This window comes from Nylanderia fulva, unplaced genomic scaffold (assembly GCF_048542155.1).
Source record: "Nylanderia fulva isolate GAGA-0341 unplaced genomic scaffold, ASM4854215v1 Scaffold75, whole genome shotgun sequence".
Classification (NCBI taxonomy): Eukaryota; Metazoa; Arthropoda; class Insecta; order Hymenoptera; family Formicidae; genus Nylanderia; species Nylanderia fulva.
In genome coordinates this window covers 181,136-197,051 of record NW_028190862.1, presented here as the reverse complement: position 1 = coordinate 197,051, position 15,916 = coordinate 181,136, and the positions used below count along the sequence as shown (strand labels likewise).

At 34.5% G+C, this 15,916-nt stretch overlaps 1 protein-coding gene across 1 annotated transcript in view; it reads right to left on the bottom strand.

The window, feature by feature from the left end:
• Positions 1 to 15,916, bottom strand: part of LOC114944567 (estradiol 17-beta-dehydrogenase 11) — a 68,007-nt gene extending 52,091 nt beyond the window's left edge. The window contains exons 1-2 of the mRNA XM_085488956.1: positions 15,676 to 15,916; positions 14,952 to 15,076 (exon numbers count right to left, since the gene is read on the bottom strand). Of these exons, the coding sequence (XP_085345082.1) occupies positions 14,952 to 15,076; positions 15,676 to 15,916 (366 nt within the window). The remainder of the gene's footprint in view (positions 1 to 14,951; positions 15,077 to 15,675) is intronic.

Genomic DNA, 15,916 nt, shown 5'->3' with positions numbered 1-15,916 from the left:
TATTAATTATTCAAGATACAAGTGAGAAATAAATATCATTAAAATATACAAAAAAAATTTATCAATTTGACTCTGAAAAGTAAGTGACATGGTTCTCAAAGTGCAAGGTTTCATTTGACTTACAATTTTCTTCAGAAACACAGAAGAAAAAGGTATTTGTATATAGTTTTGTATATTCACTTCGTTATGTGTGTAGAGCTTTTAAAAATACGTTGAATCCTTATTCTAATCTAATCTTCTTCTAATGTAATACTTTTCGTATTTCAAATGTTGTAGTAATTATTCTGTAAGAGCTTCGACATTATTTCTAAATGGACATCGAGAAACATTATAGTTTTTTGAGAGCAGGCCGCCATGTAATTTTTCTGAGTCATTAACAAATTGGTACTCTGGAATTACGAGTAATTATTTTTCATTGTACGGGCTAGTATGAATTTCAAATCAAATCTCTATAAACGACTATTATATTTTGTGCACTAAGAATAACATATCGCACTTATTTTCTAGAATCAAATTGTAATCAGTTTTACTTATATGTATGTATATTCAATGTGAACTTGCACCTTGAATAAAATATCACAGTTACTTTTCATGGTAATATATTATTACTAAATTTAGATAATATACACTTTACGTATGTTCACTTTGAACTGGCACCTTGAATAACATATCAGTTACTTTTCGTGATAATTTATTATTAGATCGTTTAAATTTTTGAGTACCTTCTTTTGAACAAGGCCTGACCTTTTCATTTTTATGATTTTTTTAGGATACATATATCCTTAACATATATTCCTTAACATATATATATATATATATATATATATATATTGTTTCATCCGCGACCACCCTTCGGGTTATCCCACAGAAATGTCGCGCGCACTCAAACTCTCACACGCCGGAAATGAATACACTCGCGTAGCAAAGCAATGAACTTTAATATAACAAGCCAATATACCGTAGCGATACAATATAATATAACGTGCATTAATCCTAATATATGTCCGCCAAACAGCTGTCGGAAGATACGTCCTCACCGCACGACAGACAGTTCAGAACAACACGCAACGATTAACATAAACAACTTCTTAGCGACGATAGAAGATCCTGATAGAAGACTCTGATAGAAGATCCTGATAGAAGACTCTGATAGAAGATCCTGACGATCGTAAAATACAGGGACGTATCGTAAAACGGACGTAACACGGACATAACAATATATATATATATATATATATATCTTTAACATATATTCCTTAATATATATAACAATATATATATATCCCAAGGATATATATATATACTAGGGCGGTCCGATAAGTACTTAGCCTACAAAAGAAAAACGAAAATTTTGGAAAAGTGGGGATTTATTTCTCAACATAGTCTCCTTTTAGCTCGATACACTTGACCCAGCAATGCTCCAACTTCTTTAACTCATCTAAAAAATACGTTTTCTCGAGGTCTGCAAAGTAGGCCTCCGTGGCGGCGATGACCTCCTCATTTGACTCAAATTTCTGCCCGGCGAGTGACTTTTTCAAGTTTGGAAACAAAAAAAAGTCGCACGGGGCCAAATCTGGAGAATACGGTGGATGGGGCAGCAGTTTGTAGTGCAATTCGACCAATTTGGCCGTGGCGACGGCGGTTGCGCTTGTTGTCCGGAGTGAGCAAACGCGGCACCCATCGCGCCGACAGCTTTCTCATGCCCAAAATTTCATGCAGGATATGACCCACGCGGTCTTTTGAGATGCCTACTGTTTCAGCTATCTCGCGCACCTTTAATCGGCGGTCTGCCAATACGAGATCGTGGATTTTTGTCACGTTATCCTCCGTGGTAGCCATTTTCGGGGCACCTGGGCGTGGCTCATCAAAAACTGACGTGCGACCACGTTGAAACTCGTTAAACCAATTTTTGACGGTCGCCATCGAAGAAGAAGAGTCACCGTACACAGCATCCAAGTGCTTTTTGATTTTACTGCGCGATTTCCCTTCCAAAAACAAGAATTGAATCACCGACCAATATTGCTCTTTTTCCATTTTTCTAAAATCCGCGGACACGCCCGCTTTCACACACGGTCAAAACGAAACTACGAGTCCGATTCGGCTGAAATTTTGACAGTAGCCGTCTACGAGAATGTACTACACGATAGTAAATCTCTCTTGCGATATTGGCACCATCGGGCGATGAGGCTAAGTACTTATCGGACCACCCTCGTATATATATACAGGGTGATTCAAAACAACCGTTTGTCCTTAAAATGTCGTATTCCTGACTCAATTCTAAGACGATTTTTCCTTTGCCAAAATTTTATCCGAAGCTTAGTTTTTGAAATATAAAAAGAAATAGTTAGCGAATTACAGCACGAGTACGGGCGGTAATCAGGAGCGGGGCACCACATTATCCGACGCGGGCGATTACGTGGGCGCTCGAAGCGATCAGCTGTTTGTTACACGCGGCGTTTTGTGTGTGTGTGTGTGTGTGCGTGTGTGTGTACGCGTATACACACACACACACACACACACACACTCTCTCTCTCTCTCTCTCTCTCACTGATTCTTACCTTGTAGAGATGTTTGATGTCCTTTGACGAATAATTGTTGCCTGACTGGATACAATCCGATATTGACACACTGTGACACACTGCATAATGAAATCATTTTTTTGTAATAAATTCTATTGACACTTTGACTCACGCACTTGATTAAAAATTATTGTAATAAATAACTGATTACAAATTACAACACATAATCACAATCTGAGAGAATTTTCTCTTAGAATTTGCCCTGAAAATTGTGGTAATCGTAGGATAATATTGTATGGAAAAAATTTTATTAGAATTCCTCTAATTAATATTTATCACATTCAAAATAATAATATCTATCACAATAAAATATGAAACATGTTTTATTAATTTTACTAAACCGTAAAGTAAAATTAATGAAATATATTTTATATTTTTTATTGTGATAAATATTATTATTTTGAATGTGATAATTATTAATCAGAGAAATTCTAATAAAATTCTTTCCATACCATATTCTCTTACAATTACTATAACTTTTAGGGTAAATTCTAAGAGAAAATTCTCTCAGTGTTTTGATTAATTATTAAAAATTACTTGTAAAAACGCGCGGCGCGCACAGCACACGTTACTCGATGCGGACGGCAATAGTTTACACGGCAAGGACACGACAATCATAATCACAATCTAAGAGAATTTTCTCTTAGAATTTACCTAGAAAATTATGGTAATCGTAGGACATTATGATGTGGAAAGAATTTTATTAGAATTTCTCTACTATTTATCATATTAAAAATAATAATATGTATCACAAGAAAATATAAAATATGTTTGATTAATTTTACTATACAGTTTAGTAAAATTAATCACACATATTTCATATTTTATTGTGATAGATATTATTTTTAATGTGATAAATATTAATCAGAGAAATTTTAATAAAATTCTTTTCATACCGTATTGTCTCACAATTACCATAACTTTTAGGGTAAATTTTAAGAGAAAATTCTCTCAGTGTACCGATTAATTATTAAAAATTACTTGTAAAAAGGCACACGTTACTCGATGCGGACGACAATTGTTTACACGGCAAGGACACGACAACAGACTGCGGCGACGGACGACGCGACGCGTCGCGACGCTTCGCGACACGTCTAGACGATAACAATAAAAATTATAACGTAAAAAATTATAATACGTTATAATATGCCTTTTTTAATAACATAATTATTATACGTTTTAATACATGTCTCGCGTCAATCACATGTTCGGCAACGCCGCGTGATTGTTATCGTCTAGACGTGTCGCGAAGCGTCGCGACGCGTCGCGTCGTCCGTCGCCGCAGTCTGTTGTCGTGTCCTTGCCGTGTAAACAATTGTCGTCCGCATCGAGTAACGTGTGCCTTTTTACAAGTAATTTTTAATAATTAATCGGTACACTGAGAGAATTTTCTCTTAAAATTTACCCTAAAAGTTATGGTAATTGTGAGACAATACGGTATGAAAAGAATTTTATTAAAATTTCTCTGATTAATATTTATCACATTAAAAATCATATCTATCATAATAAAATATGAAATATGTGTGATTAATTTTACTAAACTGTATAGTAAAATTAATCAAACATATTTTATATTTTCTTGTGATACATATTATTATTTTTAATATGATAAATAGTAGAGAAATTCTAATAAAATTCTTTCCACATCATAATGTTCTACGATTACCATAATTTTCTAGGTAAATTCTAAGAGAAAATTCTCTTAGATTGTGATTATGATTGTCGTGTCCTTGCCGTGTAAACTATTGCCGTCCGCATCGAGTAACGTGTGCTGTGCGCGCCGCGCGTTTTTACAAGTAATTTTTAATAATTAATCAAAACACTGAGAGAATTTTCTCTTAGAATTTACCCTAAAAGTTATAGTAATTGTAAGAGAATATAATATGGAAAGAATTTTATTAGAATTTCTCTGATTAATAATTATCACATTCAAAATAATAATATTTATCACAATAAAATATAAAATATATTTCATTAATTTTACTTTACGGTTTAGTAAAATTAATAAAACATGTTTCATATTTTATTGTGATAGATATTATTATTTTGAATGTGATAAATATTAATTAGAGGAATTCTAATAAAATTTTTTCCATACAATATTATCCTACGATTACCACAATTTTCAGGGCAAATTCTAAGAGAAAATTCTCTCAGATTGTGATTATGTGTTGTAATTTGTAATCAATTATTTATTACAATAATTTTTAATCAAGTGCGTGAGTCAAAGTGTCAATAGAATTTATTACAAAAAAATGATTTCATTATGCAGTGTGTCACAGTGTGTCAATATCGGATTGTATCCAGTCAGGCAACAATTATTCGTCAAAGGACATCAAACATCTCTACAAGGTAAGAATCAGTGAGAGAGAGAGAGAGAGAGAGAGTGTGTGTGTGTGTGTGTGTGTATACGCGTACACACACACGCACACACACACACACACACAAAACGCCGCGTGTAACAAACAGCTGATCGCTTCGAGCGCCCACGTAATCGCCCGCGTCGGATAATGTGGTGCGCCGCTCCTGATTACCGCCCGTACTCGTGCTGTAATTCGCTAACTATTTCTTTTTATATTTCAAAAACTAAGCTTCGGATAAAATTTTGGCAAAGGAAAAATCGTCTTAGAATTGAGTCAGGAATACGACATTTTAAGGACAAACGGTTGTTTTGAATCACCCTGTATAGTGTTACGTCCTCCGGACGTTCTCTCTCTCAAATCACTCGCACACTCTCACACACGCGGAACACGCCCGAAAAGGATAAAGACTCTTAAGGTGGTACTGAGTTTTAATATGAAAATCCAGTACAAAAGAACGATGCAATACAATAAATAATATGTATTATACAAATGCTCATTGGCCTCGAAAGCGTCTGCTCGATGCGACAGCTCGACCAAATGTGTCATGGAGCTTCAAAACAACCACAGGGCGGTTGTCAATAAACAACCCCCTTAACGATGAAGTTCCACAACGACACACAAGGGATAATATTCAGGGGATGAAAGATCAGGGACGTAATACTGCCCCCTTCTTCAAGATTGTCGTCCCGACAATCAGAAACAGAGGGTTATCCAACGTTGTTTAATAACTCTGCATTCCGATGCCGATCTCAGGACTCCGACGAATTTTCCTGTTCTACCCTGGGCTCCTGCCACAGGTTACCGAACAATCCGCCATTCTGTATCCCGTCGCACATCCATACAAGCTATCTCCGTATTTCGATGTCAAACTTAGGATTCTGACGAATTCTCGTTCCACCATAAGTTGGTAGGCTCCCGCCGCAGGTCGTTGAACTATATTCGCCAATCCAAGTCTGTAGTACAACTGCATCAATTGTCGATTCCATGACACCGACGAGTCTTCCTGCCCTACCCTGGGCTGCTGCCGCAGGTTACCGAGCGACTCCGTCAATTTGATCCCAATCGACTTTCAGAATTCCTTGAAGATAAGTCCCGGTCTCCCTCCATCCTCCGGTTCAGACAAGGGGGGGGGGTATCTTCCGTGGACCCATCGTCTTTCATGGACTCCCCAAGTCCCTGTCTCGGCATTCGCCCAAAATCCCGCGGGAAAACCACGGATCAAAAACCGCGGGCGAGACAGTCTTCTTAGAGTAGAATAAAGACGAATGAAGATTTTCTCCCTCGAAGACTAAGCTGGGAGATCAATTTTTCCGCCTTTCAGGAAACTTTTCTCAGATCAAAGACAAATCTCTTTCCAAATTGAAGACTCTATAACGAAAAATAAAATGAGCAGTAACTTATTCTATTTTTTTTTCTTAAATTAAAACATCCCCCCCCAATTTTAAAGAAAAATCGACATTTCCGGGCTCCAATCTACTTAATTATTTTTCTAAACTTCTCTCGAGAAAAGGAGCTAATCTATCTGAATGTACAATTTTTTTCTTATGTCTAGACGATCTTTCTATACAAAACACCACATCACTAAGTTTCTTTACTATCCGGAATGGACCTTCCTAACTTCCTTGTAATTTCGGAGCTTTCCCTTTAATCCTACGAGGATTATAAAACCAAACCTTCTGTCCTACTTTGAAAAGAATTCTTCTGGCACTACGATCATAACGAATCTTTATCTGAGAAGATTTCAGATTCATTCGCTCCCTAATTGAAGAATGAATTTCTTCTAATTTCTCTTTTAGATTTCTAATAAAATTTTTTTTTGAAAGTCTTCCTTCAGAAGATTCAGGATTTCCTCGTAAAAGATCCACCGGTAACCTTAGTTCCCTACCAAAATATAGCTCTGCCGGAATCACGTCAGTGGTTTCATGCTTCGAAGATCTGTAAGCTAAAAGAAACATGGGAATCCATCGATCCCAGTCCTTTTGATCTTTCGATATGTATTTCGCTAAGAAATTTGAAATAGTCTGATGTTGGCGTTCTACTTGTCCGTTAGATTGAGGATGAAAGGCGGTAGTCCTAGTTTTTTTTTATTCCGAGTAATTTCATTAATTCCGAGAAGAGTTGTGATTCAAAATTCTTCCCTTGATCGGTGTGAACTTCACTTGGAATTCCATGCCTTGAGATAAATTGATTAACAAAGACTTCAGCGACTATTCTAGCTCTGATATTTTTAATAGGAAAAGCCTCCACCCATTTAGTGAAGCAATCTACGATAACAAGCAAATATTTGTTTCCAGATCTTGTCAAAGGAAGAGGACCAAGTATGTCTATCTGTATTCTCTCTAATGGAGCTCCAACATTATAAATTTGTAGAGGAGATTTCCCTTTTCCTGAAGGACCTTTCTTTGAAACGCAGATTTTACAGGTTTTGCACTATTCCTCAACATCCTGTTTGCAGATTGCCCAGAAGAATCGTTTTCAAATTTTTTCTAGAGTCTTATTGGCTCCGAAATGTCTTCCTGTTGGAGAATCATGTGTCTCCTCTAATATTTCTTTTATTCGTACTCGAGGAACCACGAGTTGGAGAAAACTTGATTTTAAATTTGGAGCTTCCCATTTTTTATAGAGGATCCCATTTTTTACAATCAAAGAATCCCAATACGACCAATATATTAGAGTTGAAATGTCCTCTCCGACTATTTCTGAGCGTGGGGGACGAATTTTTGTTTCCTTGGCACGAAGAATAAATGAAATGTCTGGATCTTGTCGTTGCATTTCACGCCAATTTTCCAAATTTTCGCCTTCGAACACTATACGAGAAACTGTTTGTTCCCTCTCCTCCGAATTTTTTCTTTCCACTTTTGCACAATATTGACAATTGTTTGATTCACAAAGTTTTCTAGACAATCCGTCAGCATTATTGTGAGAAATCCCTTTACGATAGATAATCTCAAACTCGTATTGTTGTAATCTTTCCATCCATCGAGTTAATTGACTTTTTAAATCTCTGAAAGATAAAAGCCATCGTAACGAAACATGATCCGTACGGATTAAAAATTTTTGTCCCAAAAGATAATGACGAAAAAACTTTATAGAATCTACTATCGCTAAAAGTTTCCGACGAGTAACGCAATAGTTTCGTTCGGCTTTATTAAGCACACGACTAAAATAAGCAATTACTTTCTCTTCTCCATCTTGTTTCTGAGACAACACTGCACCGATTCCTATATTCGACGCGTCAGTATCTAATAAAAATTCTCTCTTTTCTCTCGGAAAGGAAAGAATTGGAGAAGAACATAATAAAAACTTTAACTTTTCAAAAGCTTTCTGACATTTATCTCCCCATACGTATTTAGTTTGATCTTCTGTCAACATGTAAAGGGGCTTAGCTAAGGAAGAGAATCCTTTAACAAATTTACGATAATAAGAACAGAATCCCAGAAAACTTTGTAATTGTTTCTTTGTGTGAGGTATTGGCCAATCTTTGACAACAGAAATCTTATCGGGATCTGTAACAACGCCCTCCACAGAAACCACATGACCCAAATATTTTACACTTTTACTAAATAACACACATTTCTTCGGGTTTATTTTTAAATTTGCTTCTCTTAATCGTAAAAATACTGTTCTAAAATTGTTTATCATTTCAGTAAAAATTTTCCCAAAAATTATCACATCATCCAAATATACAAGGCAAATTTTTGATAATAAATTTTGTAAAACTTTTTTCATAAGGCGTTCAAATGTTGCAGGGGCGTTACACAACCCAAAGGGCATAATGGTAAATTGCCACAATCCTTTACCTATTGAAAAAACCGTTTTCTTTTTATCTTCGGGACGGATTTTAATTTGCCAATACCCACTTTTAAGATCAAGAGTGGAAAACCAAGAATTACCTGTTAGCTGGTCAAGAATGTCATCAATTCGGGGAAGGGGATAAGAATCCTTAATAGTCACCTCGTTTAATTTTCTATAATCAACACAGAACCTTATAGAACCGTCCTTCTTTTTAACCATGACAGCAGGAGAAACCCATGGACTATTTGACTCCTCAATCACTCCACGTGAACTCATATCCTCCAAAATTTTATCGACTTCTCCCCTCATTTGAATCGGAATCCTACGAGGAACCTGTTTTATGGGAGGAGAATCTCACACATTTACAATATGTTCTACAACATTACAATTTCCCGCAATAATGTCTTCAGAAAATAAATCATCAAATTCATTATAAAAATCGACAAAACTTTCTTTTTCTATTTCAGTTAAATGTTGAGAATTCATTTCATAAAGTTCTTTCAAGGGGATCAGAACTTTTTTAAAAGAATCTTCAATTCTAGCTATTTCTTTTTCAAACATCGGAATTCCAAAAGCCGATTCAAAGATTTTTTCTAAATTTACCATTTTTAGAAAATCTATTCCTAAAAGACATTCATCATTTATGTCTGCAATGAACATTGGTATTTTCAACGAATATTTCCCTAATTCAACTTTAACTTCTGCCCAAAACTCTACACGAACTTTTTCTCCGGTGGGATATCTCAAATTAACAAAATTCTTACAAATCTTTCTTTTCTCTTTATCAACAAATTTGCTATTTATTATGGAAACATCGGAGCCCGTGTCAAACTTGAAAGAACATACTTTATCATCTACTTTTCCTTTAAAAATGAAATAATCATTATTCTTAATTCTATTAACATTTAATACATTTTCGAGGAATTTTTCACGGAAGCCAAACTCTCCCCGCTAAGCTTGGCTAAACCAAGTTTCTCTTCTCAATAGGACATTCGTACCGGAAATGTCCGATTTTCCCACACGTCCAACATTCCCTTTGGCCGGTGCTAAATTTGCTGCCTGGCCAATTCCCTTTTCCGTTATTTCCTTTCTTATTACCTTTTTCATCTCGTTCACCTTCTAATTTATTATCCTGCGCGTTCTTTTTTCCAATACTCGAAAAATTTTTACTAAAATTAAAATTTCCTCTCTTTTTCTCGTAACCCTCCCCTTGAATTATTTTTATGGCTTTTGCCCTTTCAATTGCCAAACTCAAAGAAGTTATGTTTTCCAATTGTAAAGTTTGTTCGACAAAATTATCATATATCGCCGAAATGAATTGCGCGCAGGCGATTTTATCTCGGATTTCGTGTGGGCACGGGATACGCAAGGCGAACCAATCTTTCGAGTTCCGAACCTAATGTTGCCAAATTTTCCCCAAACTTTTGTTTCCGATTTGTAAATTGTACGTAATAATTTTGCGATAAGAGTCCTTCTCCAAAACGTAATTCAAGTTTTGATTTTAATTCGTTAAATTCTAAATTGGACACGTCTTCTACCGTCTCTAATACCGAACGCGCTTTTCCTCTTAAACTCGAAGCAAGTGCAACAGTCTTTGTCGTATTATCCCAACTATTTGCTTGAGCAATTAAATTAAACTGTGAGAAAAATTCACGAAGTGATACTGTCCCGTCATAAGTATCAGGTTTTAATTTGAACCCTAATATCGCGCGAAAATCATTCTCTCATTTAAAAAGCGCGTACCCGAATTTCCACACAATCTATTAATAGAAGGACTTAGCTGTAGATTTTGTGGTCGGCAATGAATCTGTTTTAAGGCTTGAAGTTCCTCGTCGTGACGACGCAGCATCGCCGTAATTTCGTCCTCTCGACGTGTCTGCTCCTGTCGCATCTCTCGCATCTCAAGAAGGAGGACCCGAAGAGCTAGACTCTGTTACTGCCGGTTCCCCTGCGACTTCCGGTAACGAGTCCGTTTGCTCTCTTGATTCCTCGCTGCCAGTCGTTCGAGACGGAGCTTGTGAACGGGTAATCCTCGGGGAATGTATCATTTTCGATGTTCTGTTCTGCTGCGGTGAGATGTTCCTTCGATCCGATCCCGGACGAGCCCCCAAAATGTTACGTCCTCCGGACGTTCTCTCTCTCAAATCACTCGCACACTCTCACACGGAACACGCCCGAAAAGGATAAAGACTCTTAAGGTGGTACTGAGTTTTAAAGAGTTTATGAAAATCAAGTACAAAAGAACGATGCAATACAATAAATAATATGCACAAATGCTCATTGGCCTCGAAAGCGTCTGCTCGATGCGACAGCTCGACCAAATCTGTCATGGAGCCTCAAAACAACCACAGGGCGGTTGTCAATAAACAACCCCCTTAACGATGAAGTTCCACAACGACACACAAGGGATGATATTCAAGGGGATGAAAGATCAGGGACGTAACAATATATATATATCCTTAACATAACTAGTGTGTCTCTTTAGCATTAGTCTTTAAGCATTAAATCATATTAAGTCACTTAACTAAATGTAAGTACATGAGTTAACAATATATGCATAAAACTTTAATAAAAAGTTTAAGTAGTACCAATCATAAAAAATAAAACTTATTCTTTTTATGACAACTTATATTTTATATTATTATTAAATCATGTCATGTTTAAATTTTTCTGCACCTTTGCTATGAAAATATTAACTTCACATAATTATGTGAGGATTTTAACTTTTTACAACTTAAGAGAGACTAAAATACTTAAATTATTAAAGATAATATTAATTAAAAAAAGCAAAGCATACTATTAAATAACAATGAAAATACCACTAAAGATAATGCAAATAAAAAATAAAACAAAAAATATGCACAATCAACAAAAATCATCTCAGCTTGAGAACCGTATAATAATGAAATCATATTATAATCTTTGGTCACAGACATTCACAATCTCTCTGATAGCCAACAGAAGTATTTCAATAATATGAAATTCTATAATAAAGAAACAAGGAAAAAATTAAAGTATTAATATACATTGTCAAAACAGAGAAAAACTATACTTTACACCACTTACAATTCTATAACTTCTCTAGGAGTCGGTTCATTGCACTTTGATAAACTTCAATAGTACGATCCTGTTGCTCCATACGCTCAATATGTCTTTTCTGCTGAGCCTCTTCTTTCTTTTAAGATTCCTCTGCTTTTATTAAATTTTTATACAAATTTTTGATATTTTTTTCAATAACACTTTTCTTTCTCTTTTTCAAAATAGAATTATAGCTATCATGTTCATTATTACCTTCACTATTGCTACATAAAGAAAAACACGTTAGAAAAAGAGATTGCTGAAATGTTTTTTATTAAGAAAAACAAAAACACTATTAATTTACAAAAGGACACTGATAATTTAAGTAACATATACAACAAAATAATAAAGGTCGCTTAGTCTCTCTCTATCCGTTTGACATATTTGACGGAATGTCTATTAGACACTATTCTCCTAAAACATTTTTGGATTGTAATAATTCTTTCTTTCTTTTTTACAAATATGTATGAATTTCATCTAACTGTGAAATATCAATAGCGAAATTATGTAGTTTACTGAACCTCGTTTTCTGTATAGTATGTTTTTGTATAGTTGATCACTTGATAAGGACTAAAAATATAGTCGAAACGTTGTGATTGTAAAGTAATAAAAGAAATTTTCTAGTTTGGTCGAGAGAAAGATGTTTTAAAGTTATTTATTCTTTATTAGAATTAATAAAATTCACATCAATGACAAATAAATAATTTACTATCAATGTCCCATATAATTAGCTTATTGTTGATAATAATTGGAGATTCATTTTTTGCGACCACGAGTTTGGCATTCATTATTACATCGAATATATTTCCTCATCTTAACTATTACATTCAACATTTAAGCACTTTTGACGGCAAAGTCTCTCCGCTGGTTATCCTGTATCAAGAACAGGGTGCTTTTTCTCCTCACCCGGGTGTTTTGGCAAGGAATCTGAACGATGCACTCGGACATTACTTAGGTAAAAATAAGAGGAATCTGAACGGTGTTTGGGTGGTTAAGGACGCCTGGGTGGGGAATCTGAACGTAACCCTGAGGAATCATCAAATCAAGACGTTATTGCATTCGCCAATGAGTCCCGATTTAAATCCGATTGAGCATGTTTGGGATATGTTAGAACGTAAAGTACGCGAAAACTATCCCAACATCGCTGCTCTACCTTCGCTTGTAAGAGCTCTTCGGCAAACCTGACAGCGAATCCCTCAGGCAACAATACATCCGTTGCATTAATATACGAAACCAATTGCGAGCAGTCATTTTAAAAAGAGGAAACACGCGTTATTGAATTCACTCTCACACACATACACACACACGCACACATGCACGCACGCAGACATTACACATATACACACAAAACGAAGCGTAAATCCGACCGTGCGACCTCCTCGTGATACGCTTTGGGTAAAGTTAATGCCGGCGGTTTTCAAATTTTTTCAAATTTTGGTAGAGAGAAAACTTAAACAATTTGTTTTTTCTTTTTGTTAAGACATATTGTTAATAAAGGTTTATGTAGTGTTAATGTACTGAAAATCAATTTTTAACATTAATTGACTTTATTTTCCATTTTTCTTACTGAAATTAAGCAATTTTTTGAAGATTTGCCTTTTTCAAACATAGTGGTCACTGTGAAAAACATCTTGTAGCTGTTCGCCAATTTTTTGTCAATTCAGGGTACTTAAAAGTAGAAAAAAACGTGAAGAACAATTTTTTGTTGTTGTTCTATACATTGGTTTTTAGGTCAAAATGGAAATAGAAAAAGTCTGTAATTTTTACGTTATTTTTATTTATTTGTAACCAGTCTATATGTTTTCGTAAAAATTTTGGTTATTATTGCGTTCGATAGAGCAAAGTTTCACCTTTAATAATCTTTTTTTTAAAATTGCGGATTATTTCCAACAGAGTTATGGACGATTAAAGTCAACTTGCTCATTTTTCATTTAATCGGCGATAACTCAGTAATAAAAATTCGTAGAAACATTTTTAAAAAACAAATTTGTTAAGAAAACTTCAAGCTTTCACATCTGAAAGTTGAGAAATGTCGTAGATTTTTTTACACGGAGCAGGTCCGCAAAGTAAAAAGAAAATTTCTAATTTTGTTCAGTTCGTAGTTTTCTATATGTAAAAATTACCAAACTTACAGAAACTTTAAAAAAATAGTGAGCTTTTGAAAGTAGAGATTTTAAGCTTTAAAAATCTTTTTTAAATTTAAATTTGGTTAATTTTTAATGAAGTTACAGCTGACTAAATTTTGCCAATTTTTTCAGAAAATTTAAATGATCCTCTAATTATTATAAGAAGTGTATTATAAATATATTTTTGCAACGCCTGTTGCGAAAGTTCGATTTTCGATTGCTGTTTAGCGTGCGGAAAATGGTTTATTTCTCAACGATTCAATGTATGCCTTACTTTATTACACTAGTGCGAGAAAAGCATCTTTATTATTTACTTTACTGCGTGTTACTATGGTTACACTTTACCGCACTAGTGTGGAAAAAATCATCTTTCTTCTCGATTGACATAACAAATTTGAACGTAACGAAATTCACGCGAGACGAAATGTCAATTTGTTATAACCTTCACTATTCAAGAAGGATCAAATGGATAAAAGAAACGAGGGTTCAAGACCATTAGAACGCCGTTAGAACTTATAGAAGCAGCTGAATCTGCCACGAAAATTTTATTACCGAAAAAATCAAGAGATAAGTACATGAGTAAAAACATCTCAAATCGAACTTTCGCGATAGGCATTACAAAAAATATTGTATGTGGCATGTGCGGAGGACAACAAATACATCGCGGGTGAAGTTGCCGCATAAGCCGAAGGCTTATGATGTATTCACACTCGTACTCGCGTGAATGCATCATAAGCCTTCGGCTTATGCGGCAACTTCACCCGCGATGTAATTCGTTATTTTCCGCACTTGCCACATAAGATACTATTATTAAATCATTATGATACAGATTTTTAAAAATTTATTTTTTTTTCAATAAATACTCAAAAAGACATAATCAACGATTTTTTAATCAAAATGATCGGTTGATATAGTCTAATCTAAAATTTGGTCGATAAGATGTTTTTCACAATACAGACGATCTATTGTAATTTATATAAAACTTACAATTTATTTAATTGTTTACTCACATTTCCGACTTCGATTTGTACTACTTTCGCAATGCGATATACTTCTTTTTTGTCAGCAATGTCGCAATAATATGTGTAACATTTTCCACCAGCTATCCTTATTTCCTCCGCAATTTCCGTAAGACCTACATGTTATTTACATGTGAATATTTATACTTTGTTTATATTAGCATCATTTACATACAATTTTGTGTTTGTATTTTAAGGAATTAAATACAATTAAATAAAAATATACATATTAGTTACATGTTTGCGAATTTAGATATATGTAACACATATACAACGTAAGTTTGTTATATAATTTAGGAAATAATATAAATAATAAGGGGAAACAATTTTAGTGTTGGTGAATATATCGTACGATAAAGGGATTCATGTCAAATTATTTTTAACTCGATATATACATGTGTATATTGCCAAGGATATATTAATAGGTAATTGTGAGAAAACTTCAAAAGATTTTAGTCGCGTTGTTTGTTGTTTATTAAAAAGTTTATTAACCAAAAAAATATCTTGTAAATAAGTAAGATTTAAGCATAAACTGGGGAAAATTAAATATTAGACACATTTATATTTATATGGATAATATTATTTATTCTATATGCATGCATCAAATATACGGAATTTTATATGCATATTGACTGTTTATATACTAAAAACAATTTAAAATAAGTTACTTAATTACAAAAAATAATTATTTATTTGAAATAAAATATTTTCTTACCATTTTTGTTGATGTCCCAGATAATTACATGTGCACCAAGTTTGGCAAGCTTAATCGCGATTAATTTGCCAACTCCGCTCGCACCACCAGTAACGAGAGCAATTTCATCCTTAATAGATTTTGCTCGATATTTGAGAGGAATTAGTGTTAATATCACGGTCTCAGTAATGTGAATTATCATTATACCGATGAATAGAAATATATCATAGATGATGTGCACGCCTTCCTTCAGATTCACCAT